At 47.3% G+C, this 26889-nt stretch overlaps 1 protein-coding gene across 8 annotated transcripts in view; it reads left to right on the top strand.

The window, feature by feature from the left end:
• The window catches only part of MINDY4 (MINDY lysine 48 deubiquitinase 4), a 126676-nt gene that overhangs the window by 66424 nt on the left and 33363 nt on the right, over positions 1-26889 (top strand). For all 8 annotated transcript variants that reach the window (XM_051977810.1, XM_051977786.1, XM_051977802.1 and 5 more), the window contains 5 exons: positions 690-751; positions 4434-4549; positions 8874-8990; positions 10458-10546; positions 24439-24540. In XM_051977810.1, coding sequence (XP_051833770.1) covers positions 690-751; positions 4434-4549; positions 8874-8990; positions 10458-10546; positions 24439-24540 — 486 coding nt within the window. The remainder of the gene's footprint in view (positions 1-689; positions 752-4433; positions 4550-8873; positions 8991-10457; positions 10547-24438; positions 24541-26889) is intronic.

Here is a 26889-nt window from a genome sequence, read left to right as displayed (position 1 = left end):
TTCATTCGTGTCACTTTTTGCATCTTGAAAAGGAAATTAATTCAATGCCATGTACTGTAGCCCAGCCCGGATTGTTTCTGTAACAATCCCACTCGCCGCCGCCGGTTGGGGGGACCTGATGTCTCTGTCCTTTGTGGAGCGGAGGGCGGTCGTACGCTATTGTGAACATTTTCTTTCAAAACTCAGTTGTCCTTCGGCTACTCAAAGTTCACACGAGTAGGAAAACAGACTGAAAAACTACCAAGAAATGGCATTTGTCTTTTCTGAAGGTTTGCAGAGGCCCAGGGCCCAGCAGTGGGATTGGGGGGTCACATGAATGCCGGGACCCTCAGCTCCATCCCACACGCCCCACTTCTCACACGTGCCGTTGGGGGAGGGCCCTTCCCGCTGGTCCAGAGTGGGCTAGGTTCCCCTGCCCACACGCTGAAGGCTGCCTGCTGGTCAGAGACTTTGGAAAGCAGAGAAGCGTGCAGTTGAAGGGTCAGACCCTGCTGCCCATTGAAGGCCAGGCGGCAGTCCAGAGGCGCTTGGGTCCCAACGGGAATTGCAAATGCCTGGCCTTGTCAGACATCCGGCAGCTGCAGAGAGAAGCCCCCGCCCGTGTTAAGTCCCGCACATTGGGGGTTCCTTCTTCAGGGGCTGTTCACCTGTGGCTCGTTTAAAACTGATGCTTACATTTTGTTTCTCAGGACCAGCCCTATCCATAATGTGCCTGTCTGTGTGGAGGAAGCGGCAGACATCCTCACGCTCGGTACGTCTGGGACGCAGTCGCCGTCGCCTGGGGGTTGCCATCGTGGATGTTTGTTAGACATTCTCTGTGCCCACAGCCAGCGTTGGGGGAGGCCAAGGCTCTGCTCCTTTCTAGGCGGGGCCCTGGCAAGCTGTCTCATCTGTCAAGAGGAACAGGGTGCTCTTCACCTCCTTGCATGAAGCTCTGACTCTAATGATGCAACTCAGGAGTTCCAAAATGGAAGCTCTGATCATCTTTCTTTGAACCTGCTTCCACTGCTGAGTTGCCCCAACCCTTTTTACTCCCAGAGCAGGGCTAGCCTCAGAACTACAACTGCTAAATTGTACCCTCCTTTACTCCAAGGGCAGGGCTAGCCTCAGAGCTTCCACTGCTAAATTGTACCCTCCTTTACTCCAAGGCAGGGGCTAGCCTCAGAGCTTCCACTGCTAAATTGTACCCTCCTTTACTCCAAGGGCAGGGCTAGCCTCAGAACAACAACTGCTAAATTGTACCCTCCTTTACTCCAAGGGCAGGGCTAGCCTCAGAGCTTCCACTGCTAAATTGTACCCTCCTTTACTCCAAGGGCAGGGCTAGCCTCAGAACAACAACTGCTAAATTGTACCCTCCTTTACTCCAAGAGCAGGGCTAGCCTCAGAGCTTCCACTGCTAAATTGTACCCTTCTTTACTCCAAGGGCAGGGCTAGCCTCAGAGCTTCCACTGCTAAATTGTACCCTCCTTTACTCCAAGGGCAGGGCTAGCCTCAGAATTCCCACTGCTGAGTTGCCCCAACCCTTTTTACTCCCAGAGCAGGGCTAGCCTCAGATCTCCCACTGCTAATTTGCCCTCCTCTTCCTCTCAGAGCAGGGTTAGCCTCAGAACTATGATTGCTGAGTTGCGTCAGCCCCTTTACTCCATGGGCAGGGGCTAGCCTCAAGGCTCCCACTCTTGGGTCCCCCTTACCCTCTCCCACAAGGCTAGCCTCAGAGCTCACGGTGTCTGCTCTCTCATTTCCTTATTCACCCCCAAACCACCAGCTTTTTAGTATGTGTTGATGTTCCCTGGCTTCAATCATATTCCGTTATTGACCCCCTTTGAGGTTCTCTCGGCAGATACTGATCAGGCAGGGACCTGATTTTACAGCTGAGAAAACCGAGGTAAATGGGGTGAGGTGACTGGTCCAGTTCACATAGTAAGGTCTGAGGCTGGGTTTGCACCCGGGTTCAGGTGCTCTGGGCACTGTGGCCCCTCTCGCTGTATAGTCCACTTCTTACCATCTCTCATTTTTCCATTGACAAATAAAAGTACAAAGAAAAACACAAAGTGCTGAGATTGAGGTCTCAAAAACAGCGCTCTTAAGTGGACAGAGTGTCAGAGTGGGCGGCGGGCCGTGGTGAAGAGAGAGCCGGCAAGACCCAGTTTGATCCCACCTCAGACACCGTCTGTGACTTTGGCCAGGTCACTGTGTCTGTCTGCGGAGAGGGCCCTGAGTGGCCAATGGGCCGCGCGCTGGGCTGGGGGCCAGGAGAACCGGGGGCCAAAGGGACCTCAGATTCTTGACTCTTAGCTAGCTGTGACCTTGAGTAAGTCACTTGACCCTGATGGTCTTACCCCGCCCAAACCCTGCTAAATGGGGTAATAGCAGCGCCCCCCTCCCAGGAGAAGAAGGCCCTTGTGAGCCTTGTGAGCTCTCCGAGTGCCCCCGTCAGTACCCCGGACAGCTCTCGTGAGACTGAGTGGCAGAGGCTGCCCATGCCCTCTGTTCAGGCAGGGGTGGCCCCAGACCCTCCTCCTTTGGGGAGATAAGCAGAGGGAGCCACTGAGACGTGGGGGGGTAGCCTCAGAGCAGCAAAGAGACCAGTGTGCCCAGACCGTGCTGGGCAGGAAGGGGAGGGACGGAGCTAGAACAGCCGGTGGCTTGGGGCCTGCTCCTGGAGAGTTTGTGGTCCTAAAGGCAGCAGGGAGCAGCTGGCACTTAGTGGGTAGGGGAGCCCACGGCTGAGCTGGGCCTTAGGAAGCTCCCTTGTGGGACCTGGACTGGCAGTGCCAGGATCGCGACCTTCTCTCACCCAATCCATTAGTTCAGTTTGTAGATGAGGAAGTGGAGGCCCAGGGAGATGAGGTCCCACAGTGAACTCGTGCCTCAGGCAGGCCTTGAACCCAGATGCTCCAGACACTTAGGAGGTTTTTCAGTAATGCGGCTGAGAAATCGGGGGTACCGGTGACTGCCGGTTGGATGGAGATGGGCTTCGGGAGGGGGAGCAGCTGATGCTGATGCTATGGATCTGGGTGACCAGGAGCCGGGGTGGCTGACAGCAGTGGGGAGGAGGAAGCGGGCTCCTTTTTCTTGGAAGTCAAGAAAAGACGGCCACATTTTCTCTGGGGGAGCCCTTTCAGAGGGTGGTCTGGTCTCCTGTCCGCCCTGGTTCTGCAGTCCCCCAGAGACGCGGCGTTAGTTTTTGTGACCCGGGCCCGGTCCCCCTCTGACCACAGAGGAAGTGCCCTGTGTCTGTGGGAAAACAGACAGAAACAGTTATGGGAGCGCTTCGCTGCAAGGGGAGAATCCAAGCTGTGCCCCGTCCCTGCCCAAGAACCTCCCTTTTAGAGCAGGGCGCTCTGCATCTGTCTCTTAAGAATGCTCTTGAGGAGCTCATTGGAAAGCCCCATTCTTTGTTCTCTCTGGTGCGGTTTTGTGAGACTATGAAAAGCTGCCCGATAGCTGCGCTTCTAACTGACCGGCAGCCGCCCGCTGGGCTGGTCCTGCCCTCGGAGCCTGGCACAAGGCCTGGGCGCGGGTTCCCTGAGGGCACCTGGGGAGAGCCCGCTTGGGGGCCTGATCTGCGCTGCCCCCTCTGGGCCCTCGCGACACATCCCACGGTGGGCTTCGTCACCTGCTCTTCTCTCGGTGGTGGGAGGGAAGCCCCTTTGGCCCTGCGATCTTCATGGTTGCGTTCCTCTGCTCGAACGAGACGCCAGGCTTTGGGGCTGGGCAGCCAGCCGGGGCAGGGGCATCCTGGAGCCGGGCCCGAGCACCGGAGGCCACCTTTGGCCTCTGCCCCGCACTTGCCGTGAGACCCCGTCTGCTTCGGTTTCCCCATCTGTAAAGTGGGCTAGAGCAGGAAGCAACCAGCCCAGGAAAACTCCAGACGGGGTCATGGAGAGCCGGATGCGGCTGCGAGCTGATGTCCGCACACGGAGATCCCCACTGCCTCAGAGAAGCACCTCACGAGGCGCAGCGACCTCGCCAGCTCCCAGCTGGGTCTCGTGGTCCCTGGGGTCTGGCCTGCGGGCGACTGGAGGGAAGTTGTTTTCTCAGGGCAGCCCTCGATCTGATTATCAGAGAAATGGCATTTTGGGGAAGCTGGGGGTGCTCTGCTTTCAGGCCAGGTCAGCGATTTCTGTGGGATGCTGTGGGGGCGGGGAGCGTTTGGCTCCAGACTCCAGAGTTTCTTTGTCCACCTGGATGCTGCCCTTGCTAGGGGACGATGGCTGCCTGCCTACACTCTCCGCGTAGGAGGGACGCTCCCCGTTGCCCTTCAGAGGGCAAGGTCACCTCCTGAGTGCTCTGTACCTTCATGAAGACAGGGAAGGGCCCCCGGGCTGAGGCCCTAGGATGGTGACTTTTCACCGAGTCGGCCCAGACTCACTTTTGTCCAGTGGGCGAGGTGACCGTGAGATCACGAATCCCCATTTCCTGTGTTCCAGAGGACGTGGAAGATGAAGAATTTCTGAACGAAGACACCGTTCAGCCCGCAGCCGTGCTGATGCCTTTGCTGAAGCTGCAGGTGACCTCCAAGCCAATGACCCTCTCAGCTGCCAAGGTAGGTCCGGCATTTGGGGGAGGGAGGTTGAGGCAGGAAAGGGCAGTCTGGGAATTGTCAACATGGAGGTGGTCATGAATGCGTGAAAGCCAGGGAAGCCACAGACAGGGAGGAGGAGGCTGGTCAGAGAGAGGGGAGGAGGCTGGTCAGAGAGGGAGGAGGAGGCTGGTCAGAGAGGAGGGAGGAGGAGGAGGAGGATCAGGAGAGGGAAGGCTGAGAAAAGGCCTCTAAGACATCCCTGATTGTGATGTTCTCTCTAAAATGTAATGTTCTCTGTTGGGGTTTTCCTGGAGTGTCTGGAGGCAGCCTTCATTTCAGTTCAATAATCCCCCCAAATGCAGCCAGGGGTTAAAGTCCAGATCCTTTATTGTCTCCTTCAAAGTCTTGTCTCCTTCGCTTGGGGCCTTCTGGAGTCTTGGTTTCATTTGAAAAGCAAAGGAGGAGAGCTGCCACCAAGGTGGTGATTTGTCTGAGTCCAAGGGCTTGGGCTCCCGCCTTTAGCCTCCAGCCTTCTGTCCGCTTGTCTCTGAAGCTCCCTGGCTGAGGCTTCTCCCTCTGAGCTCCACACTGAGCATAAACCAATCATTCTATCACTAGGAAACCATCATTTGTTGTCGGATTAAATCAATGCTAAACTAGATTTAACCACTGTCTCCTCCATTCCACTTAGTACCTTGTTTCACATTCTGGCCCATGACATCTCCTTGTAGGATTAAATCAATCGTACTGGAACAGGCTGAATTAGAGAATTATCTCTTATCACTTCCACTGACTTAGCACCTTGTAAGGATCCTTTGTTTCAAGTTCAGAGTTCTAGCCCATAACCCCTGACACTTGAGTAGAATGATGAGGTTGGAAGTTGGGTTTTCAGGGGTTAAGAAGAGGAGGAAAGGAAGGAAGGGGAGGTCCCTGGGGTAGGCAGCCATTTCCAACCCAAAGGGCAGAGGAGGAAGAAGCCGACAGTGAAGATGGAAGGGTCAGGTTAGGGAGATGGGGCTGAAGAGGAGAGAAAGAGAAGGGATGATGGACAGAGTCTGCAGGAGGAGTGGCAGGGAAAGGGGCCCGGGCCAGGAGTCGGCCACCTCATCATGGCAGAGCGAGGGGCCAGAGGCGCCTGAGTGATAGGAGGCGAGCGGGAGGTTGAGTGGGAGCCAGTGGAAAGGGAGGAGGGGGAGGTGACAAGGGGAAAGTTCATGACAAATGACCAAAATGATGAGGATAATTAACCAACACTAACACCAGTAAATCATTAAAAGCAGTGGTAATAGTGACAATCATAATAATACAAACTAGAAATGGCGTTCAAGCTTCCTTACACGGAAATGTGTTCTACCGCTTCCTGGAAAGAACAGGGGTCCATGAAATGTAAGAAGAGCATTTTCAACAGTTGTTCTCATGCTACGTCTCCAAATTACACGGAATGAAAAGCTTTTAAAATAGAGAAATCTAATGAAATGAAAGTGATTTCAGAAGAGGACGTGTTGTCCCTATGAACATGCTCCAGAGGGGACCGCAGATCCTTTCTGGGTATCTACAGGAGAAAAACTTGTATTCCAGCACTGAGTTACAGAACACAGTCACTGCATCCACTTGGGAAGAAGCCACAGGAAAGAACCTAGTCTTTGATCGTTTCTGTCTGAACCATCAAAGTGAGAAGATGACGATGATTTTGGTATCAATAAACACGGAGAACTGCTTTTGGTTCCCAAACTAAAGAATCAGCTCAACCAGAACATCTGTTGATCAGCTGATGTCCACAGATGACCTAAATTTTTGTGGCTTTATCCCAAATTAATGATCAAACAGCTCCTTCACCTCAGGTCGCCTTTCTCCAGTGACGTAAACACGATATTTGGGTTTTATCCATAGAGACCGAAAGCTTTCATCTTGACTTCAGGCAGGACACGGGCCCGTAAAATCATCAAGGAGAAGGCCAGGATCGAACACATTAAGAGGTTTTGTGGAATTGTGAAATTAAAGCCATGGATGCCTGTGCCATGGACACATCTGGGCCACCACGGGCTAGGAAAGCGTTCTAATCCGGACCTCTCCACCACGAATGAAGTGCGACGTCCCTCGGCCTCAGCTGAGGGATCACTGGGAAGACGATCCAGGACCGAGCAAAGCCCAAACAAGCCACCGTCACACTTCCCTGAGAATAGGTCTGGGGTAAGGGCAGGCTCCTCATGGGGGACACCCACAGGAACGCGGACAAGACAAGTGCCGTGAAAGCAGAAGTCTGTCCTAAACCCCCCGTGTGGCTTTTCAAACCGCCTCGCCTCCCTGTGCTGCCTTCTCAACTTCTGCTCTGGGCCTCATGCTTACAGCACAATTCCACTGGCCTCTTAAATTTGGCCTGACTCACCCTTCCCCAGTTGAAAAAAGAGTAAAAACAGCTCTGTAACCATCGAGCCACAGACATCCCCTTGAGCCCATTGTCCGACCCTCAGTCCTCTGGGGATCATTGCCATTACCTGAGCAGAGTCCTTGGGAGCTTTCGGGCTTGCTTTCTAGCTCTCTCTGCATAAATGCTTTTCCCGGTTCTGCTCCTTTCGCCGCCTCCGGGCTGGCATCTCAGGCTCCTCTGAATCTCTTTTGTCTTTCCTTACGGCACAGTAATTTGCCATCCCTTCCCAGCCCATCACGGGTTCAGCCATTCTTCAGTTTCCAGTTCTTTATGGCCAACAGTAAGAGAAATGACAACCAATGACTGAGTTACCTAGATTTGTTGGCAGAAATGGAGGACTTGGGGATGATGATCCAGGACCAAGTCATTGCCACCAGAAGCTACCGAAGGGCTCTCCTCCAGGAGCCCGGACATGGCGGTTGGTGCAGACCGTCAACACACCACTGGCAGCCGTCCAAATGGAGCACCTGCTGGAGACCTGGCGGCTAGAATCGTGGATCAGAAGCTCTCTGTCTCTTGTGGCTGACCGAGATTACGTCCCTGTCATACAAATACAGACTCCAAGATATCCTGGAGAAGTCAGCCAATCCCTTGTCCAGGAATCGGGCCGCCATCAGAGGCCAAAGTGCTGCCCATCCATAGTTCCACCAATTTGTCTCTCAATTCTTTGATAATCAGAGAGGAGAAGCATGATGGGGGTCAGACTGAGCTCCATGCTCTCCAATGGGCTCACAGAGGACAAAAACATCATCCTAAGGCTTTTATTCAACTACAAAAGAAATTATTTCATCAACCTGTGCCAGTGTCTTTAGAACATTAACTACACATGAGGACTGGTCCTTCATACTTGGGCCTGCGTTCAGACTCCCATCAGTTTTTTTCTCTAAAGTAGATAGCATGTGTTTCTGAGAAAAGCTTAGTCAATCACATTTATACATGTACAATCATTTAATATTGCTGCTACTGGGAAGTATTTTTCTGCTTCTGTTTACTTCATTTTGAATCGCTTCCTCTTTTCAGAATTATCTTTTTTTCCAACTAATTTTTTTCAAATGAAAATCTGCCTTCTCTCCTCATTGAGAAAGCAAGAAAGTCAAACCCTTATTAAAGATGCGTATAGTTAAGCAAAATAAATGGTCGTTTTGGTCATGTCCAAAAACGAAGGGTTGCGCTTTGCACCCTGAATCCGCCACCTCTCTGATCAGGAGGTAGGTAGCATGCTTTCATCTCGAGTCCTCGAGGATTGGAGTTGATCATTTTTGTTGCTCAGTTTTCCAAAGTCTTTCAGGATTATTTGTTTTTACAGTGTTCTTATTCCATGAATTATTCTCCTGATTGTATTCACTTCATTCTTTTTCAGTTCACACCCATCTTCCCAGATTCCTCTGAAACCATCCCTTCATTTCTTCCAGTGCAATGTGTTCCTTCACATTCAGCAACCATAACTCGGTTCACCATTCCCCCAGTTTCCAATTAATTGATTCCATCGGTTCTTAGATTCCATTGCGTGTTAAGCCCCTGAGACATTCACCTAGAGACTGTGAACACTTTGGTGCACACCAGAGAGGCCCTGAAGAGTGATGGCAGAGTCACGGGCCCGTTCTGGACTGAGTCCCAGGCCTCCAGGCCTTGTCTGTCTGTCTCTCACAGTGTCTCCCCAGCCTCTCTGAGGGAATCAGAACGCTGCTCTGTCCCTTCACTGAGCGGACACCAAACAAGAGAAGAGATCTGGAAGGAGTGATGGGAGGGCTAAATGCCCCTGGAGGAATTGTTTATTTTTGAAGCATAACAGAACAAATAATATGGAATATAAAGCTCTCCTTTTTTGAAACTAGGAATTGCTGTGTACAGCCAGAGGTGACTTTCATTTTATTGCTATCATTATAAGTTACATTTTTCCTCTTTCTTCTTTTTAAGGAAATAAAAACCATTCTCTTTGGCTCAACTCTTTGTGGCTTCAGTGAAGAGTGGAAATTGCAGAATTTTACATTTAGTGAAGTGACTCAGCTCAGATACGGCCTCGTGCAGAACAAGGTGGGTCCCTTTGCTGCCTGTGGCTCTGGGAGGAGGCCCTTAATTGCCCAGAGCACGTTTGTACTCTGCAGAGTCCTGAGAGGTCCAGAGCTAGTTTGACCTTCTCTGCTGACTGTCCCCAAAGCCTCCTGGGCCCATTGTTTCACCTCCTAACCCGGACCTACTTTGGGAACCTGGCAGGTGGTACCGGGGCAAGCACAGGCGCAGATGTGCCCGGCCCCTCGGAGCTCTCCTGGCGTGAGCGAGGCTGACCCGACCTCCTGCTCCAGAAGGTCATTTTCCTATGTTTTTGTTGAACAGTTTTTCACTTTGCTCTTTAAGAAAACAGATACACTGAGGTTGTGCTTGGCTGACTTTTCACCTCCCACATTTTTACCTGGGTTCAAAATACTCCAAATTGTTCTGAAAGTGCATCTCACATATTTTAAGATAAAAGAATTATCCAGTGCTGCTGAACTGTGTGATGTTTTGTTCCTAATTCTGTGAGCACCAGCACCCTCTGCCTCAACCCCCATAGGGTGAGAAATGTCTCAGTCCCGTAGCCTCAGTCCCCAGAGGGTGAGAAGTGTCTTGGTCCCATAGCCTTAGTCCCAGTGGGGTGAGAAATGTCTCAGTCCCATAGCATCAGCCCCTGTAGGGTGAGAAATGTCTCGGTCCCATAGCCTCAGCCCCCTTAGGGTGAGAAGTGTCTCGGTCCCATAGCCTCAGTCCCCGGAGGGTGAGAAGTACTTCAGTCTCATAGCCTCAGTCCCTGGAGGGTGAGAAATGTCTCAGTCCTGTAGCCTCAGCCCCCATGGGGTAAGAAATGTCTCAGTCCCATAGCCTCAGCACCTGTGGGGTGAGAAATGTCTCAGTCCCGTAGCCTCAGTCCCTGTGTGGTGAGAAATGTCTCAGTCCCATAGCCTCAGTCCCCGGAGGATGAGAAGTGTCTCAGTCCCGTAGCCTCTGTGGTCCTCCACCTTCCAGCCTGTTCTGCTCCATCGTGGTGACGCAGGGTCTGTGTGTCTGTCGGGACGATCTCCAGAATCTCCTGTTCTGGTGTTTTCCCAGATGACTGGGGGAATTGGGAGGAAGGGGTACCTGCTAGTGCTAGGTTTTTGACATCTCACTGACAGCCCAGAGGTAGATGCTTTATTATCCCTAGAGACACGGGAGCCGAAGCAGGGAGAGATGCGGTGACTTCTCCAGGGTCCCGGCGCTAGTCGGTGCCCCGGGCCTTGAGGTGATGCTGGCCGCCAGCACCCACGTGGCCCCGCTGGGTCAGCCATGGCTCCTCAGCGCCCGCAGAGCACAGCTGGGCCTCCAGGAGCGTGTGCGCACCGATGGCTTCCTTTTGGGGGCGCAGGGTGGGCTTCCCTCAGTTACCTTGTACCAGGGCTCCGGAACGGGGGCAGCCTGAGTGACGCTCGAAAACCATTGCTCTTGGGGACACGTCCTCCTTGTCACCCTACGTCTGATTCTTTGTAGGGGGGACCGTGTGGTGTTCTGGCAGCTGTTCAGGCCTGTATCCTGAAAAAACTCTTGTTTGGAGGAGAAAGCAGAAGTTCCAGCATTCGGTAAGTCTCCAACTGCATTTAAGGAAAAAGAGAGCCAGAGGGAGAGCTAGGTGCGCAGTGGAGAGAGCACCAGCTCTAGTCAGGAGGACCTGAGTTCAAGTTTGACCTCAGACACTTGACACTAGCTGTGTGACCCTGCAAGTCACTTAGCTCCCCTCCCCTCAAAAAAGATAGCTAAGCAGGCCTTACACCAGCAGGAAATTACCCACCTGCAAGAAGTTTGTTTTTTTCTTAAAAAGGTAACTCATTAATGGACCATTATAATTACAACTTGTAATGAGTGACTTAGCAGCTGTCCACTTCAGTTTCTTTTTTAAAATGTATTTATTACTTATTTTTGACATTTTGTATTCCAAACTCCCTCTTTCCCTCTTTTTCCCCACCCACTGAAAAGGCAAACAAAATGGTATCAATTATCCTTGTGCAATCAGGCAAGATATACATGAAAAGGCAAATAAAATAGCAATCGCACATGTGAAATCAGGCAAGATTTATTTCAGTATTGGCCATTAGCAAGAAAATAAAATGAGAAAATTAAGCTTCACTTTGCACTCATATTTCATCAGTTCTCTTTTTTTTTTCAGGAGATCTTTAGTGAATTTTTGTGTCCCTTTTACCATTAGGACAATTCTGTTTTTTAAGGGATTATTTTCTTTGGTCTTTTGTGTGTCTTTTCATTTTCTTGCATCACTATCATTGCTTTTCCATTTTTCCATGGAAAATTTTCCATGGCTTTTCCTTCTTCCTGGAGTTTTTGCTGGGCTTGGGGCCAGCCAGCATTTTCCTTTGAGACTTTGCATTTTCCCATTGGTGTGCTCTTTCCCGCCACCTAATAGCTAACTTTCTATGGCCAGGTTCTTTGGGTCTGCTTCTTTTTCTGGACTTTGGCTTCCCTCGGGGTGGGAAGGGCCAGTTTTTTGCTGCTGTCGTCAGTTAGCTGTGGGGGTCTGCAGGCTGTTGGTGTTCCCAGGGGGCTGTTACCTGGAGACGGGTGTGACCGCCGCTCTCCGGGTCTGCGCTGGGCTCTTTGCCCAAGGAGGGCCCTGCTCTCCTGTAGCCCCGAGGGCTAGTGCAGGACCCCGGCATTGTGTACAAACAATGGAGCTGCTCATCGGGGCCAGCCGGGGCTTCCCTGGAGCCCGTCTCTGACCATCTCTCAGATTCCTTCTCTGGGCCTGGGCTGTCCCAGCTGTCTCCCAGGCCCACTGTCATGGACCTTCCCCACTGACCTCCTGTGTTCTCTTAGGCTGGAAAAATGTCCCCCCCCATCTGCTGCTTCAGAGTTTGATTTAGAGGTTCCTGGGGGTGGGTTGGGAGGAATGGGGGGAGAGTTCAGCTGCTCTGTCACCCTCTCCATCAGCAGAATTAAGGCAGCCTTGCCCTGTCTTCTGGCCAGGACCCTTCATGGCTTCCCTTTCTTTGCAGAGTAATCCTGCTTCCTCCCCAAAGGGACCCTTCCTTCAGGCTGCGTGCCAGCCCCCTTGGATCAGGTGCAGCTGTCATGGTTGTTCCAAGACCAATGAACCAGCTTCCCGCTGCACTCTTGAAGCAGGAGAGACCGAGTCTGGCCCGAGGCCTCCGCTCACATGGTGCCTAATGGCCGGGGCTGGCTGCTCTGGGCGCATCTCTCCTGCAGCCTCCTCACCTCGGTCACAGCCTGTCCCTGCCCCGGTCACCATCCTCTTGTCCTAGGTGGACCCTGCACTGACCGCGGGTTCTAGCCAGTGTGTGCGCCCCGCCCCCTTTGTCCGCACACCAGAGGCCGGAGCCCGTCACGTTGTGGGACGCTGTGGGAGACTCCCTTGGGCAGACCTCTCCCTAGTGCCCCACCTGACCTCAAGGCCCTCCGAGGGGTCGAGGAGGCTCGGGGAGGGCCAGGCTTCTAGAGTTCCCAAGGAAGGCTCTAACCTCTGAACTCCCTGCCCAGGGAGCTGTCCCATAACTCATTTCCACTTAAAACTGAGCCTCTGAGCTGCTTTTGAACTCTGCTTTTGGCAGCCGGGGAGGAAATTATGGATCTTTTACCAACAATTAGGGCCGAGTCCTTAAATCTATTCCAGGAAGGACTTGTCAGCTCTACTATGGCTGGCCGTTCCCCTGGGCCATTAGGTCATGCGTTCCCTGGGCCTCCGGCACGGCTCAGAGCCCAGCGGTTTCATGTGGGTGCCACGAGGCTGCGCCTTCCTCTGCGGGCAGTGGGTTATCCGGCCAAGGGAAGGCGGGCGCTGCCCCGTAGGATGGAGAGCCAGGGACGGCTCTTCATGCCGAGGCTGATGCCCTGGGCTCAGTTACTCGGGGCAGGACCATGCACCTCCTCAGTCCAGGTGCATTCAGCAATCCCCCAGCTAATTTGGTGCCTCGCTCTCACTGCTGGCTGAAAAATGGGCTTCCTGCTGGGCTGCAGTGCCCCGTGTTCTCCCAGCAGGCACAGCTTCAGAAATCCTGTCATTTGAGCTCATTGGCAGGGCTCGCTCTTCCACCCCCTCCTTCCCCTTATGTTGGACCTCGACATAGACAAGGAACAAACTATTTTTTCTAAAAAAGTACAATTCTTGATGTCCATTCCTCTGGCATCATAGACATCTTATCCTCCATCCATTCCTGGTAGGAAGGCTGCCAGACAAGGGGGACACCAGCCATGGCCTCCGTGGCACCTGTAGCTGCAGCCCGGCCATGGGGTCTGAGAAGACTCCACGCTTGGCTTCCAGAGTGTTTCTCTTCCTTCGGGGTCATGATATCTCAGAATTCTCCTGCTACTGCTTGCTTTCCTTTCCATCCTGCTCTAGGGTCTTTCCACATTTCCCTGAGTTCTTCATGGTCACCATTTCATCTTCAACTCTTCTCCTTTTCCCATCCAGCCTCCATAAGCTTATCCCTTCCTTGCCCTGTTACTTTCTTGGTCCCCTCAAGGTTAATACATTGACTTCTCCTAACTAAGCGTGCTCCTAAGCCCCTCTGTCTGTTCTGGAGGGAAGGTCCCTGGGACCATGCAGCCGTCTTCCCGTTTTCCATACACGTGGTTAACGAGCTTGTTGGAAGCCTCCTCTCACATCACCCTCTCCAGATTCCAGCTCACCATCAGGATGTTCTGGAGAACCCCCATCTGGTTGGGATGGCCCTTCTTTTAGAGATTCCCCACCTTTTTCTCTGATCCCTAGCAAGTCCCTGTTTGTGGTTCTCGGTCTTGTCTAAGTGAGCTAGAACCCCAGTGTTGGGGCCTCCGATTTCTGAGCGATAGAATGATCAAGGCAGAAATTAATCCCTTACCTACAACCCATCACAAGACCTTCCTAGCAATTATATGAAGTGAGCTGCTCGTTCCCTCCAGCAGAAATCGAATCACCAGTAGTTTGGGAGACATGAATCATACAATCTGGGAGACTTGGATCACCATCGGGTCTTCTAAGTCCAGATTCTGTGCTTCCAAGAAGGAAAAGATTAGTCAAGAATGAATGTGACTTAGGACAGTTCTAGAACTTACAAGGGTCACAGTGATTTCATTTTATTTAAAAATAGAACATGGGTCAAAGAATATAAATAGACAATTTTCAGGTGAAGAAATTGAAATTATTTCTAGTCATATGAAAAAATGCTCCAAGTCATTATTAATCAGAGAAATGCAAATTAAGACAACTCTGAAGTACCACAACACCCCTGTCATATTGGCTAAGATGACAGGAAATGATAATGACGAATGTCGGAGGGGATGTGGGAAAACTGGGACGTTGATAGATTGTTGGTGGAGTTGTGAATGAATCCAACCATTCTGGAGAACAATATGGAATTATGCTCCAAAAGTTATCAAACTGTGCATCCCCTTTGATCCAGCAGTGTTTCTACTGGGCTTATATCCCAAAGAGATACTAAAGAAGGGAAAGGGACCTGTATGTGCCAAAATGTTTGTGGCAGCCCTGTTTGTAGTGGCTAGAAGCTGGAAATTGAATGGATGCCCATCAATTGGAGAATAGTTGAGTAAATTATGGTATATGAATGTTATGAAATATTATTGTTCTGTAAGGAATGACCGGCGGGATGAATACAGAGAGGACTGGCGAGACTTACATGAACTGATGCTGAGTGAAATGAGCACAACCAGGAGATCATTATATACCTCAACAATGATACTGTTTGAGGATATATTCTGATGGAAGTGGATCTCTTCGATAAAGAGAGCTAATTCAGTTTCAATTGATCAAAGATGGACAGAAGCAGCTACACCCAGAGAAAGAACACAGGGAAATGAATATAAACTGCTTACATTTATGTTTTTCTTCCCGGGTTATTTCTACCTTCTGACTCCAATTCTCCCTGTGCAACAAGAAAACTGTTCGGTTCTGCAAACATATATTGTATCTAGGATATACTGTAATCTATTTAACATGTCAAAGGACTGCTTGCCATCTGGGGGAGGGGGTGGAGGGAGGGAGGGGAAAAATCAGAACAGAAGTGAGTACAAGGGATCATGCTGTAAAAAATTACCCTGGCATGAGTTCTGTCAATAAAAAGTAATAATTATTTTTTAAAAAAATGGACCATGGGTAGACAACATAGGGGATAAGGGAAAAAAATCACTTGGCTATTTTTCCACAAAGCAGAAACTAGGAAACTGGGTTTGGCAGGCAGGTTTGATCTCAACCTAAGGAAAAGTAAAGTGCCCATCAAGGGATGTGACCTGTTGTGTGGCGATCCGGCGAGCTGTGTTCTTGTCTAAACATCTTCCTCTTTTTGCCTCTTTTCTCCCCTCTCCAAGGGATCCATTTTAGAAGCTCTGTAATGCAAACTCCTAGCACTTCCGGTTCCCACACAATGGGGATTTAACAAGTGTTTACATAATGTGTGCTGCCTGTCAATTGGACCCAGCTTTTTTTTTTTTTTTTATTGTTTTATTATTTTGTTTGTGTTTTCTGTTGTAACCTGTCTAATATGGAAAGATATTTTGCATGGCCTCATCTGTATAATCAAAATCAATTGCTTGCCTTCTCTTTTTAAATTTGAATTTAAATTTTTTATTAAAGCTTTTCATTTACAAAGCATATGCATGGGTAATTTTTCAACATTGACCCTTGCAAAACTTTGTGTTCCAAATTTTCTCCTCCTTCCCCCTTTTCCCTCCCTTAGATGACAAGTAATCAAATACATGTTAAATGTGTTAAAATATATGTTAACTCTGAAACAATTATCTTGCTGCACAAGAAAAATCAGATCAAGAGGAAAAAAATTGAGAAAGAAAAGAAAATGCAAGCAAATAACAACAGAAAGAGTAAAAATGCTCTGTTGTTTTCCACACTCAGTCCCCACAGGTCTCTCTCTGGGTGTCGATGGCTCTCTTCATCACAAGATCATTGGAACTGCCCTGAATCATCTCACTGTTGAGGAGAGCCACGTCCATCAGAATTGATTGTTGTGTTGTCTTATTGTTGCTGTGTATAATGATCTCCTGGTCCTGCTCATTTCACTCAGCATCAGTTCATGTAACTCTCCAGGCCGCTCTGAAATCATCCTGCTGGTTGTTTCTTACAGAACAATAATATTCCATAACATTCATATACCACAATTTACCCAGCCCTTCTCCCACTATTGGGTATTCACTCATTTTCCAGTTTCTGGCCACTACAAACAGGGCTGCTACAAACATCTTTGCACATTTGGGTCCCTTTCCCTCCTCTAAGATCTCTTTGGGATACAGGCCCAGTAGAAACACTGCCGGATCAAAGGGATGCTCAGTTTGATAACTTTTTGAGCGTGGCACCCAGCTTTTCACAGTCTGTCTGTGGGCATTTCCCCAGAAGCCCAGGTACCAAGCACACCCCCTGCATCTAGAATTGTCGGAGAAGGCAGACACGCGCGTGCACATTATGCTCAGTGATGGCCGTCTTGGAGGCCCGCCTAGGCCATCAGCAGATGTGTCTGTGTGTGTGGTCAGGAGAGAGCGGCGTCCCCACCTAGTTTATTTATCCTTTTCACCAGCAGTGGATGCTGGGCCAGGAGAGGGTGGGGGGGGGGCTGGCCCCAGGGAGTTCATGCTGAAATAAAGGATTGTTGGCTCGGGAGATATTTTTGTTTTTGCAGAAGTGTCTGGCTCTATCCAGGCCCGCTCCATCAGGGCAGAACATTTCTTGATGAGAAAGTAATCAGACAGATGAACATCCCTGTGTATTTTTCCACTGGCTGAAGTGAAACAGGGAAAGCTCTAAAAAAGATCCGTTATAGATGGCAGTGTGATCAAACAATGGAGGTGAAGGAGAGCGTGACCTGGTTTGTGGCCAGCAGTGATTTATTTAGTTCTTGCGGGGTCGGGTCCTGTCAGCGAACGCTTATGAAGCACCCCTAGAATTATGGCCCGGGCGCCGAGGGGCCACCCGAACCAGTCCCTGCCCCCAGGGCCTGCCTTCTACCAGCAAATACAGTACTTACAGTTAACTCCTGGAATAGAAAAACTGCGTGTTGCTTGTGGGAGGGGGTGCTAATGGTTAAGACAGCCCCCGAAGGCTGAGTCCTCTGCTTCTCCCCAACCCCATCAGAGACGTGGAGGTGGGCACGGAGCATTGTCCAGCCTAGGAGAGGATAGAGCCTGACTCGGGAAAACAGTACCCAGCCAGGCGGGTCCAGGGCCCTGAGAGTGTGAAGGCGGGGTATGTGGTCTGCCAGGGTACAGCCTAGGCTTGTTGGGAAGGGAGAGTTTGCATTTTCACCCGAGGCAAGGGGGAGCCCATGAAGGTTCTAGCACAGGAAAGACTCACTCACACTTGAGCTTTAGGGATATTTAAGCTTATAAGTGCATATGATAAGCTCACAGGGAACTAAAGATCCTAATGAACACTTCAGAGAGCCTGAAGAGTGGGATTTCTCTGTCTGTCTGGCCTGTCTCTATTGGCTCTCTCGTGGGTGAGCCAAGGAGGAAAAAAGGACTGGCCCCTGTGCCTTGGGGCGCGTGGGACAGTGGGATAGAGTGGGATGGAAGAGGGAGGGCTGCTCAGTGCTTGTTTTCTCTACCATGGAGAGTCAACTTTGGACTGACAGGAGTGGAGCCAAACTGTTTGCCAGCGGGGGAGAGGGAAGAGGCGGTCATCCCTCCCCCAGGAGTCCAGCTGGCTCGCACCTCCCAGGAACGCGAGCAGCAGGACACAGCTCACCGGGGACAGGGGGCCCAAGTCTGAGATAAATTCTTTTGAGGGGGAAACAGATACAGAAAAAGGAGAGGTGACCATGGAGAAGGTAGGGTCTGATCAGGACTAGCAAAAAAGGTCTCAGGTGAGCAGTACTTGGGGAGCAGTGATGCTCTAGTCTAGTGGGCTGTCCAGGCCCCCTCCTTACGTATGGAGGCTCCTCGTGTAGGCTCTGTAGTGATCATATGGCTTCAGGAAGCTGTCCTCCACTACCTCAACAAGCTTTTGTTAAAGGCTTAAGATGTACCCGATGTTGTGCTGAGACCGGGAAATGCCATGGAGGGCAAAGACAGTTCCTGGTCTCGAGAAGCCCAGAACCTGAGAGAGGAGACGGTGGCAAACAAGTGTGTATCTATAAGCAAGCTATAGACAGGCTGACTTGGAGATAATCACAGAGAAGGCAGGAAGATTTAGGAGGTCTGGGCTAAGCCCTCGGTGAACTAAAGCTAAAGGCCCAATTGCTGCTCCTTACAGAAGTTGGGACGTAGGCTGGGATTTACACTCTGCCTTCATCTAGGCCTCTTGAGGCTTAATTGAGAATTTTAAAATGTAAAAGAGTAATTTATATGTAATATTTTACAAGCTTATTGTGCCTTTAGCTTTTCCTTTTACCGTACTATCATCATCATCATCATTATTGTTGCTTTTTAAAATAATTTTATTTTTCCCCAGTTGTATGTAAGGAAAATTTTTAACATTTATTGGTATTTTTTAATTTTTGAGGTTCAAATTCTGTCCCTCCTTCTCCTTCCCAGTCCCTGACAGTAAATAATCAGATATAGGTTATACATGTACAATATGCAAGAAGCCTCAAAGAAAAAGAAAGAAAAAACTCTATATACATAAACATTTTTGCTGCCTCTCTTCTCAGGGGAAAAAACTGAAAGTTGAGGAAATATCTATCAGTTGGGGAATGGTTAAATAAATTGTGATATGTGATTATGATAGAATATTATTATCCTATGGGAAATGATGAGCAGGATACTTTCAGTAAAAAAAAAAAAAAACCTGGAAAGTCCTCCATGAACTCAAACAAAGTGAAATGTATTGTAAACAACGTAATAGCAATGCTCTGTTATGATTAGCTATATATGACTTTGCTATTCCCAGCAGGACAATAATCCAGGACTATTATGAAGGATTTAAGATGAAAGATCCAATCCATATCTAGAGAAGGAACTGATTATGTCTGAATACAGATTGAAGGATTCTCCCTCTCTTGTTTTTTTTTTTTTTCACTTTATTTTTCTTGAAGATTTTTTTTTACGATGGGAGATTTATGTTTTCTTTCACAACATGATCTTTAAGGAAATATTTTGCCTAACTTCTCATGTGGTGTCTTAATGTGAGTTGGGGTGAGAATAAGGGAGAGAATCTGGAACTCAGAAGTTTTAAAAACAAATGTAAAAGTTTTAAATGTAACTGTGGAAAATATTAAATTTAAAATATGTGAATTAAAAGAAAAAGAGAAAGAAAAATCATGCTGTATTTAGACAACATGAGTGCTTTCTCTGGAGGCAAATAGTATTTTTTCTTCATAAGTCCTTTGGGATTGTCTTTGAATATTGTATTGCTGAGAACAGCTAAGTTATTCACAATTCTATAGTGTACAGTGTTGTTGTTATCATGTATGATGTTGGGTTATGCTCACTTCGCTTTGCATTAGTTCGTTTTAAGTCTTTACAGGTTGTCTCATTTCTCATACCATAATAGTTATTGTTCCATCACGCTAACATACCACTTGTTCTGCCATTTCCCAATTGATGGGCATCCCCTCAACTTTCACTTCTTTATTACCACAAAAAGAGCTGCTATAAAATATGTTTGTGCAAATAGGTTCTTTTCCCTTGTTGATAAAAATCTCTTTGGGATTTAGACCTAGTAGTGACATTGTCAAGTCAAAGATATGCATAGTTTTATGGTTTCAAATTGCTCTCCAGAATTGTTAGTCAGTTCACAAGTCCACCAAAAATGCATTAGTGCCCCAGTTTTTCCATCTCCCCTTCACCATTTGTCATTTTCCTTTTTTGTTATATTAGCAAATCTGAGAGTTTATGAGTTGGTAATTTTGGATTTGTTTTAATTTCCATTTCTTTAATCAGTAGTCACTTAGAGCATTTTTTCATATGATTATAGATAGCTTTAATTTCATATGAAAACTGTTCATATCCTTTGACCATTTATCAATTGTGGAATAACTTGTATGCTTATAAAGCTGACTCAGTTCTCTACATATTTGAGAATTAAAGCCTTTATCAGAGATTGTTGCTGCAAAAAAAATTACCCTCAGTTTTCTGCTTTCCTTCCAATTTTAGTTGCACTGGTTTTGTTTAAATTTTAAAGTTTTACCTAATCAAAATGATCTATTTTAAAGTTTTACCTAATCAAAATGATCTATTTTACATTTTGGAATGCTCTCTATATCTTGTTTGGTCCTAAATTTCCAAGGATCTAAGTGGTAAACTATTCCACTCTCTCCTTATATGCTTGTGATATCACCTTTTATATACAAATTGTGTCCCCTTTTTGATCTTTTCTTGGTGTACTGTTTTGGTCTATTCCTAGTTTCTTCCATACTATTTCCCAGTTTTCCCGTAAGTTTTTTTTTTGGTCTCAAAAACTTGGATCTTTGGGTTTATCAAGCTGTAGATTACAATGATCATTTAATATAATCTACTTTGTACCTAATCTATTCCACCACTCTATTTCTTTGCCAGTACCAGATTATTTTGATAATTACTACTTTACAATACAATTTGAGATCTGATACAATTAGGCCACCTACCTTTATTCATATTTGATCTTTTGATTTTCCAGATGAATTTTGTTATTATTTTTTCTAGCTCTGTAAAATAATTTTTTGGTTTTTTGATTGGCATGACACTGAATAGTTTAGATTAATTTAGATAGAATTCTCATTTCTACTATATTGGTTCTACCTACCCATGAGTAATTATTATTTTCCCAGTTGTTCAGCTCAGACTTTGTGTTTTGTAATTTGTTTTGTAATTATGTTCACTGGGTTTATCTTGGCAGTTAGACCCCCAAGTTTTGTATATTGTCCACAATTACTTTAAATGGAATTTCTTGCTGCTAGACTTTGTTGTTACTATTTAGAAATGCTGATGATTTTTGTGAGTTTATTTGTAACCTCCAACTTTGCTTAATTTTATCTAGTTTTTCACTTGATTCTCTTAATCATACCATCATATTCTAACATCTTCAAAGAATGATAGCTTTGTTTTTTTATTGCCTGTTCTAATTCCTTTAATATCTTGACTCCAACATAATGATGTCATTTTGTTCCTCTTCGAGAACAAAGGACGACAACCAACCAACCAACCAATTTCTTTTTAAAGGGGTGTGTAGGATGTGTTCAGGGAAGACTAGTATCTTTGGTGTGAAGGCTGCTGAGCCCTTTACAGGGCTGCTTCCCACCTCAGTTGTCCACCCGACCTACTTAACTCATCTGTGGCTCCAAGGAGCACATATGGCAGCCACATCTGGTAAACTATTTCAGCAGACAGGCTACTTCAGGTTGAGGCAACCCTATGGTGAGTTAGGGATGTCTACCCTGAGCACGTAAAGATTTCCCTAGTGGAATGGGTGGGTGAGAACAGTCTGCTCCAGTGGTCATGAAGGGCGACAAAGCAGGTGCTTTGGAGCGCTTAGAGCTTGGTAAGACATCTAAGATCCCAAAGGTCATCCATTGCATCTTGGGCCATCACCATTCATCTTGACCCTGCCCTGCCACTGGACACTGGAGGCTCTAGAAGAGAGAGTGAGGCTGATGTCTTCATGCAGCCCTGCCTCACTTAAATCCAACTTACTCGTGAATCAAAAGACATGACAGAACCATTTTTACCATTTCTCCCAATCTCAAAGTCCCTGTGGCAGTAGGTGAGGGATGAAGCAGCAGGTGCCAGTTCATGGGGAGCTGTAGTTACAACCCTGCATACAGGTGGCCCAGCCCATTGAATCGTCATGGAATTCGGCAACTCCCGGGTGTCTGAGCAGTCATTTAGGACCTCATTGCTCACCTCCATGTGTGAAAAAGGACTGGAAAAGGTGCTCTAGAAATTGTCTGCTCACCCAATCCTGGCCTGGTGGCAGGTGGGGATCTGACCTTATGGCCGAAACATTAAAAAATCTACAAAAAAACTTCTGGAAAGTTGGTTTTGCTCACCATCAGTATGTGGAATGTGTACACACTTATAGACAGAACATGGAATCCAATAAATCTGAAAGAGGAACAGCTTTTGTTGCAAGGCTGACAAGGAAGGCCAGTCTACTGAAATAGGAGCTGGATACGGTTTCTGGTGGGGCCACAGGGAAAGGGAGCACCATGAAGCTGGTGTAGGTTGTGCAATCAGAACTGATTTAGCACACAAGCTCACATGCCTTCCAAAAGGAGTGAATGACAGGTTCGTGACAACGCAATTGCGCCTTGCAGGAAAACGCCCTGCTACCATTAGTGCCTATGACCCCACCACGGGGAACCCTGATGAAGTAAAAAAAAATTATGAAGACCTGGAGACCCTCATCATCCATGTGCCAAAAGCAGACAAGTTTATAATTCTGGGTGACTAATGTTGGAGGAGATGACAGATATGGCAGGAGTCCTCCGGAGGAGTGAAGTTGGAAACAGCAACAGCAGTGGGCATTTACTATTGGAGACTTGTGCATCTTATGGCCTTCTCATCACCAACTTTCTTCCATTTACCTATATGTAGTAAAACTTCATGGATACACCCTCACAACAAACGTTGGCATTTAATAGACTATGGGATTGTAAGGAGAAGAGACAACATTCAGCATGTGAGAGGGACCAAGGCAATGTATGGTGCAGAGTGCTGGACTGATCACAGACTTATCCTCTCCAAGCTGAATATTCACATTCAATAAAAGCCATGGCCCCCAAGGCAAAAAGACTACTAGAAGAATTAATGTCAGTGGGTTTGAGGGCTGCTTTGAGGGGGATCATTCAAAAACTGACAAATTTTCCAGATTATTTGCAAGAGGAGGTTATGGCCCAGAGTTCAAGGGTGCCTCTACTGTCCATCTTTATAAAGGTAAAGAGAATAGATTGTCCTGTGACAATCACAGGGAAGTCTCCCTCTCAGTCACTGCTGGCAAGATTCTTGCCAGAATTCCTCTTAGCAGGCTTACCCTGTACCTGGAAAAAGGTCATCTTCCTGAGAGCCAGTGTGGCTTCAGAAGCGGCTGTGGAACAGTCAATATGGTGATTGCTGCCTGACAACTCCAGGAAAAATTCCAGGAGCAGAACAGGACTCTATATATGATGTTTGTGGATCTGACCAAGGCTTTTGATGCTGTCAGTCGTGGGGGCTCAAGCAAAATCACCCCCCTCACGATGTCTGGCCTGCGGGGTTTGGGACCAAGAACAGTGATCTGAGCTTTCCCAGTCACCAATGGAGGGAAACAAGGCTGTGTGTTTGCTCCCGTGCTTTCTAGCCTGATATCTTCAGTATTGAGGACAGACACAGCTCCTGCCCTGATGGGAATTCTTTACCTGGAGGAGGCTGCAAGCCAGAAGGGAATTGGAGCGAGGGCTGGGGTAGGGCTTGGTGTGTCAGGGGTCTGTGCTTAGTGCAGTCCCTGGAGCCAAGATGCCACAAAGCGCGCGTCGAGTCTCTGCTGCTTGTGCTAATTTGGCAGGATAAGAACAGACACTGAGAGCCTTTCTTGGGCTCAGCTTCCAGGCGTCCCACTCTGCTGCAGAGGGCACAACCCGGTGGGCTGGCCACATTGTTCTAATGCCGAATGTCTGCTTGCCCAAAAAATGATTATATGGAGAACTCACACAGGGCAAGCGCCCACAAGGTGGTCCAAAAAGGTGATAGAGACCCACTGGCAAGGCCTCTCAGGAGCTTTGGGATCAGCTGTGTGACGTCGGAGACGGGGGACAGGACCTCCCAGCACAGTGGGTCCCCCTCAGAGAAGGGGCTGTGCTCTGTGAGCAAACAGAATGAAAGTAGCTGAGCGGAAACGCGAGAGGCGCAAAGTCAGAGAATCCACCCCGCGTGTCCAGAGGCAATCTGGGCCCAAACTGTGGCCGAGCCCTCCGAGCTCATAATGATCTGATCAGCCCCAGCCGGACCCACTGCTGTTTGAGTCTCACACAGTGATGTGGAGAAGGAAGTGATAATGGGTGTCCTTGCTTGATTTGTGATTTTACAGGCTTCTAGTTTACCGCCATTACAAATAACAGCATATTATTTTTAATATCATATGAGAAAAACCATATGAGAAAAATACCAGGGAATTGTTGGATAGATTACTCTATGAAAGGGCAGTGAGATTCCAGACATGATTGAAAAGTAATACTCTTTTCCAGGAGCAAGATGTGACAGGATCTCTGCACCTTCTCTTTGATAGAGTGGTTCCTTGTGTGCTCCTGTGCCTACAGAGGTGCCCATTTTCTGGGTGGTGATTAACAGCCTAAATGAAGAAGACATTTGAGAGGTTGTCCTTTGTGTCAAACTCCAAAGGAAATAAAATTCCCAAACTTCCATGCATGAGTTTCTTCATGTTGACTGACTTAAACCTCAGGTGGTTTCTAATTACCCTAATACTATCACAGTCTTTGATGGGCAAAATTCCTCGCCTTGTGATACAGGGAGTTTTCAGCATTTTTACAGGCTTTCAGTTTTTGAGCATTTTTCATTGATTTAGAATCTATTTGCTTTGCTTTTCTCTTCTTAGGGAGCTACAGCCTTCAGAAACTTATCGGAACAATTGTCTCATCATGGCCATGGCAGACATTCTGTGGAGGGCAGGTGGAGAGGAAAAGGCGGTCGTTACATTGTAAGTATGAGCAGGGAGTTTCTCTTTTTTGTCCACGTCTGTATGAAGTGAAGCCCCAAATAGGAGCTGCTGGGACATGAATCAGGACCTTCAACCAGCTCTGAATGCATGATGAGATGGGTGGGGGGAAGAGGCAGGAAGGGAGAAGGTTCCCCACGTGGCAATGGTTTGGTAATAAGAAGGCTGAGGAGAGCACATTGTGTGAAGGGTGTCCATCATCCAGAGGCACATCTCGCAGCTTTTTGCCTTTTCATTGGCTGACCTGAGGTCTGGTACATTGGTTCCACTACCTCTGCTCCTGAGTTTCCCTCCAGTATTGCTTTATGTTGTTCTTTCCCTTCTTCCAGTGCCATCCCTTTGAGAATGTCTCCTCTTTCATTTACTTCTTAATAATTAGCCATTCTTCTTTTGAGAAAGGGATATTCGTAGGTTTTGGCCACTTCTGTATTCGGAAATTGTTTTTTAATTGTGTATTCTCTCTCTCTCTTTCTTTCTCTCTCTTCTCTTCTCCTTTCCTTTCCTTTTCCCTTGTTTCCCTCCTTCCTTTCCTCTTTCGTTCTTTCCTTTCCCCATTCTTTCCTTCCTTTCCCCTTTCTTCCTTTTCCCTTCCTTTCCTTTCCTTCCCTTTTTCTTCCTCCCTCCCTCCCGTTCTCTTCCTTCCTTCCTTTTACTTTCAGTTACTTTTTCTCAATTACTCATATATCTTCGATACCCAACCATAATCAGAGAAATTTTAAACAAAGATTTCTCACCTCGCCCAGCCACCATTTATTTGTTTTATCTTTTGCAATTGCCTCTTTCCCTTATATAGTTAAGAATACATCTCCTACCTATAGCCATGAGTGTCTTCCTTTTAATGATATATATTTTTTTATTTTAAGATAATGTCCATTTGGAATGTATTCTGAAATATGGTGCAAAGTGTTGATACAAGCTTAATATCTGTCAGACTGCTTTCTTGGTTTTCTCAGAAAGTTGTTTTTTGTGTTTACTTGTTTGTCTCTTTTCATTCAGGAGGGAATTCTTTTCTAAATAATATCATTTCTGGTTTATAGATTATTCTATAATTGTCTCATTTGTTTTATTGATCTGTCCCTTTTTCCCTCCTTTTTTCTTCCTTTCTTCCTTCAGATAGTTTTGATGGCTGCTGCTTTATAAAATACTTTAAAATCTGTCCCTACTCTTTTCATTTTTTCCTTGATATTCTAGATTTTTTCCAAATGACTTCTGTTATTTATCAGTTTTCTCAAGTATGCCTTCAATATGTTGATTATATCACAACAAAAGGGTAAGCTAGCTTTGGTAGCATTTTCAGTATATTTGTACAGCACAGCCATGAACACTGATTATTCTTCTAAATATTTAAGCTATTTCTTTAAGAAGCATTTCATATTTTAATTTATGCTAGTTTTTTTGTGCATTGTTAGATTAATTCCCCATCTGTATTATGCAGTTTGTAGTTATATGGAGTGGAATGCTTATTTCTATTATTTCCTCTTGAATTATGTTATTATACTTAGTTGTGCCTTAATTTTTTCCTCTCTACTTACTGCTATGCACTATATTTTAAAATGCTCTTCTTGTCTCAAGCCTCACTTCACTCCAAATTATCCTCCACAAAATTTACTAAAGAGATTTTTCTAAAAGGCAAGTCTCTCTCTTTCCAGTTTAGTAAACCTTCAGTGGCTCCCTATTATCAGTAGGACCAAATATATTTGATATTTAAAGCCTTTCATATCTCTCCCCAACTTATCTTTCTAGCTTTATTACATATTATTTTCTTTAACATATACTGCCCACTGAGAATAATCTTAACTATTGTTCATGCAAAACACTCCATCTGGAGGCAGAGCCAAAAAGCAGAGTAAAGGCATGGACTTGCCTGAGATCTCCCCCAAATCTCTTCAAATACCTTTAAATAATAATTCTAAATAAATTCTAGAGCAGCAAAATCCATAAAAATTCAAAGTGAAATAATTTTTTGGCCCAAGATAACTTAAAAGTTTGGCACTCACTAGAGTGAGGTGGAAGTAAGTCTGCAGGATTCACCAGCACAGATTCAGCCCCACCAAACAGGACCACACCTTGGGGTGACTGAGTCACTGGTAGCGATGGTGGTTTCCAGATCTCTCAGTCAAAGATGGCAAAGATCCCTTGGAAAGTTGGCAGGAACACCTGGGCGAGAGTGGAGCATATGCAGTGGAGTGCGGGCTGAGCCAGCATAGCCCTCACCCCAGCAAACCCGAGGCAGACCTTGGGAGTCACTGAATCTACAGTGCAGCAACTGCTTTGGAAGCTCCCAGCCTACAGATGGTGAGGGGGTCAAACAACTGGTCAGAAGGAGATCAC

The sequence above is a fragment of the Antechinus flavipes genome, chromosome 1, assembly GCF_016432865.1.
Source record: "Antechinus flavipes isolate AdamAnt ecotype Samford, QLD, Australia chromosome 1, AdamAnt_v2, whole genome shotgun sequence".
Lineage (NCBI taxonomy): Eukaryota > Metazoa > Chordata > Mammalia > Dasyuromorphia > Dasyuridae > Antechinus > Antechinus flavipes.
This window is presented reverse-complemented; position numbering and strand designations above follow the sequence as displayed.